The sequence below is a fragment of the Emiliania huxleyi genome (genome assembly GCF_000372725.1).
Source record: "Emiliania huxleyi CCMP1516 chromosome Unknown EMIHUscaffold_2085, whole genome shotgun sequence".
In the NCBI taxonomy this organism is placed as follows: Eukaryota; Haptophyta; order Isochrysidales; family Noelaerhabdaceae; genus Emiliania; species Emiliania huxleyi.
In genome coordinates this window covers 1-3,185 of record NW_005200520.1, presented here as the reverse complement: position 1 = coordinate 3,185, position 3,185 = coordinate 1, and the positions used below count along the sequence as shown (strand labels likewise).

The 3,185-nt window shown below is 59.3% G+C and overlaps 1 protein-coding gene across 1 annotated transcript; it reads right to left on the bottom strand.

Moving 5' to 3' along the window:
• Positions 1 to 2,135: 2,135 nt before the first annotated feature.
• EMIHUDRAFT_123306 (hypothetical protein) lies at positions 2,136 to 3,026 on the bottom strand (the record flags this gene model as incomplete). Its single annotated transcript, XM_005781053.1, has 3 exons — positions 2,136 to 2,369; positions 2,428 to 2,618; positions 2,672 to 3,026. Coding segments are annotated over 3 exons (780 nt in total), but the record flags the coding sequence as incomplete, so codon positions are not given.
• Positions 3,027 to 3,185: the final 159 nt, after the last annotated feature.

The window sequence follows — 3,185 nt, the reverse complement described above, 5'->3', positions numbered from 1 at the left end:
ATCTTGATCAGCTAGCCGGTGGCGTCGAGGAAGAGCTTGCACGGCACCTGCTGCCCGCTCGCGAAGGCGTCCGACTCGGCGACCGCCGCCCACTTCGGCAGCGTCTCCTCGAAGAAGCTCATCAGCGACGGGTCGCGCGGCTTGAGCTTTGCACAGAGCGGCGGCGACGGCGTGAAACAAGAAAAGCGCCCGCATTCAACCAGGCAGGACAAACACAACACAAGCCAACAGGTCACAATGAAACTCTCTCTCGAACAAAAGAATTGACGCGTGATGAGCCTGGACATTCGCAGGCCCCGGTGAATGAAACGAACGCCTCAATCACAGTCTCCCCGACCGAGGACAAGGAACTCCGAGACGGGGGACTAAGCAAGTGCCTGTGTATGTGCGTGGTGTACAGTGTCGTGTCCGCTAGCTCCGAGTGGAGGGGGCGTCCTGCACCCCGGCGACTTTTACCACTTTGTTCGTCGTGCATCGCCTCTTGAGCATTTCTCAATTTTTTTTCGTACCCGGGTAGTGTACCTTAGGCGGCTCCCGTAGTGTGCCTGAGTTAGTGCCAGTGCGCGCCAGTCCCGTGTGTTATGCGAGAGAGCTTTTTCTAAAATTCCCAATTTTTCCTTGCTTCGTTCGGGCCTTTTCGGGGTCCCGGGCCGGTCTCTGCCAGTAGACAGTAGTAGCTATCGTCCCGCAAAGTAGTTCCCGCACACTATGGCTAGGAGCACAAGCTACGTGCAGGAACAAACTCCACCCCCGCCGCCCTCGTCAACTCGTGTGTCACGATTGCATCCGAATGGAAGAATTCGGATGTCTGCTCTGGCACGCCCAACGCCTCTGGCACGCCCAAAACGCCCAACGCCCCCACGATCGTCCTCAACAAGGGCTATCTTTGAAGAGCGTTGTCCACAGATCTTCCAGCACGGATGGCCGGTATTCAACACGAGCCAGAGCCTCAGCGATGATCAGAGGTGGTCTGCATATTTTCACCTGGTATACGGCGAGCTCCCCGAAACGCCTGGCCCGTTTTGTGTATCTGACTTATGGACAATATATTGGAATGCCTTCGTTGCCGCTGGTCTGAATGATATACGCGCCTGGTGCCAATGACCAAATTGTCACCACAACATCACGCAAATTTCACTGCCCAAAATACCATTCCCGCGGGTCGTTTGTTCATTCTTATTCCGATAGGAAACTGGTGGGCATATTATCATGGCGTCGGCATTTGCCATGCGCAGAGGCCTGTGATTCGATCAAATATGTGGGTTGAAGTCATGCACAGGAGGAAAGATGGCAGCGAGAGCAATGGAATGTGGCTGTCGTACGCTCGAGGCAGTGGAATCTGGTTTTGGACGTATGAGAACATGTACGAAATCGCTTTATACATCGGAGGAAGCGGATCAAACGCTTGTGGCACCAGACAAAACGGCATCGTCCAGCTGTCGAGGTTCCGAATGGGCTGGAATGCTTCAAGACCGTGCTTTTGTGACAACACCAAGACCTGGCGAAATTGCAGGGCCAGGGGCAGCCTGGACTTGGATTACGACGAGCAATCGCAATTGACTTAGGTCTTAGCATGCTACGGAGCTTTAGCTTAGGCCTTAGCGCATAGGGTAAGCCTTAGCTCGTGCCCGAGCAGAAATCGGCGCATGTGGCAAGCAGTAGACCCGCCTCGAGGTCTGCGACTCCGCCCCGGCGCTACGTGAGCCCGCCTCGCCAGCGCGGAACTTCGCCGCCGCCTTGGATCCCCACCGGCGTCAAAGACACGATCTCGAACGTCGAGTGGGTGAAGCCGGTCCTGACTTGAAGGGGGTGGAGGGTGGACGGGCAGTAGCCGTCGACATGCTGAGAGGATGGGCGGCCGGGGTGAAAAAGACGGTACTGCAGGTCACTTGTGTCCCTGCAGCTGCATGGAGGGTCGCACAGAGTTTTGATCTCACCCCGGACTCTGTGGCGCGTCCCATGTCCCAATTGATGGCCCAACATATTTACGGACGCGACTCGTTGATATAACAGAACACTGACATGCATGTGTGCGTGTGACGTAAAATGATGTCCACATTATCCAGATAGAGGAGAGAACCTGCGGCAATCCCCTCGAGGGTTTCGTTCTGCGTGCGCGTGATATGCAAAAACGCTCAGCTGGCCTCCGCTGCGGCCTGCACCGCCGCACGCGTCAGAGCCTCCACCGCCGCCCAGTCCCGCTTGGCCACCGCCTCTGCCGGCACGAGCCATGTCCCTCCGGCGGCAAACACACCTGGCAGCGAGAGGTACGAGGGCAAATTCGCCTGTGTCACGCCGCCGGTCGGCATGAACCGCACGTCCTTGTATGGCCCGCCGAGCGCCTTGAGCGCCGCCGCGCCGCCGCTCGCCTTGGCCGGAAGAGCGTACCGTGAGAGGGAGGGGAATGTGCGACTCTGGGACTCTCACAGTGGACGGAGAATCGGGGCGAGTGCCGGAAATGTACATCTCGGCAGCGGCAGATCTCGCCTCGGCCGGGAAGAACTTGAGGTGTGTCAGCCCGAGCTCGAGCGCGGCCTCGATCTCGCTCGCTGTGGCGCACCCCGGCACGATTGGCACACCGCGCTGCGTCGCCCATTCGACGACGCGCGGGTTGGTGCCTGGGGAGATGTGGGGAGATGTGGGGAGATGTGGGGAGAGATGGCGAGATCACCGCATCTAGCACTCGATGTATGGTGAGATGTGGTGAGATGTGTGGAGATCGCCGCGGTGCCTGGCGAGACGAGGAACGACGCGCCGGCGGCGACGGCCTGCTCGGCCTGCTCTGCCGAGAGGACCGTGCCTGCCCCCACCGCCATCTCGGGCACCTTCGATGCGATCAGCCGGAGGGCCTGCATCGCGGACGGCGTGCGCAAGACCAGCTCCATCACGTCGACCCCTCCCCGCAGCAGCGCGCGAGCGACCGGCTCCGCGGCTTCCGGCGAAGCGAGCGAGACGACCGGAACCAGCCGCGTGCGACCAAACCGCTCGAAAACCGACGCCGCCGCCGCGTGGAAGGGCGCGAACCGCTGCGGCGGCGCCGCGCCCGACGACAATTTCTATACCCTAACTCCTCCTTATTCCCACTTTTTTTGCCTTCCTTGCCTTCTTCCTCTACCCCTAAAACCTATTTTTTTTCTTCGCATTGCCCCTCCTGCCCTGCCATCAAAGTCCCACGTTTCCTCCCC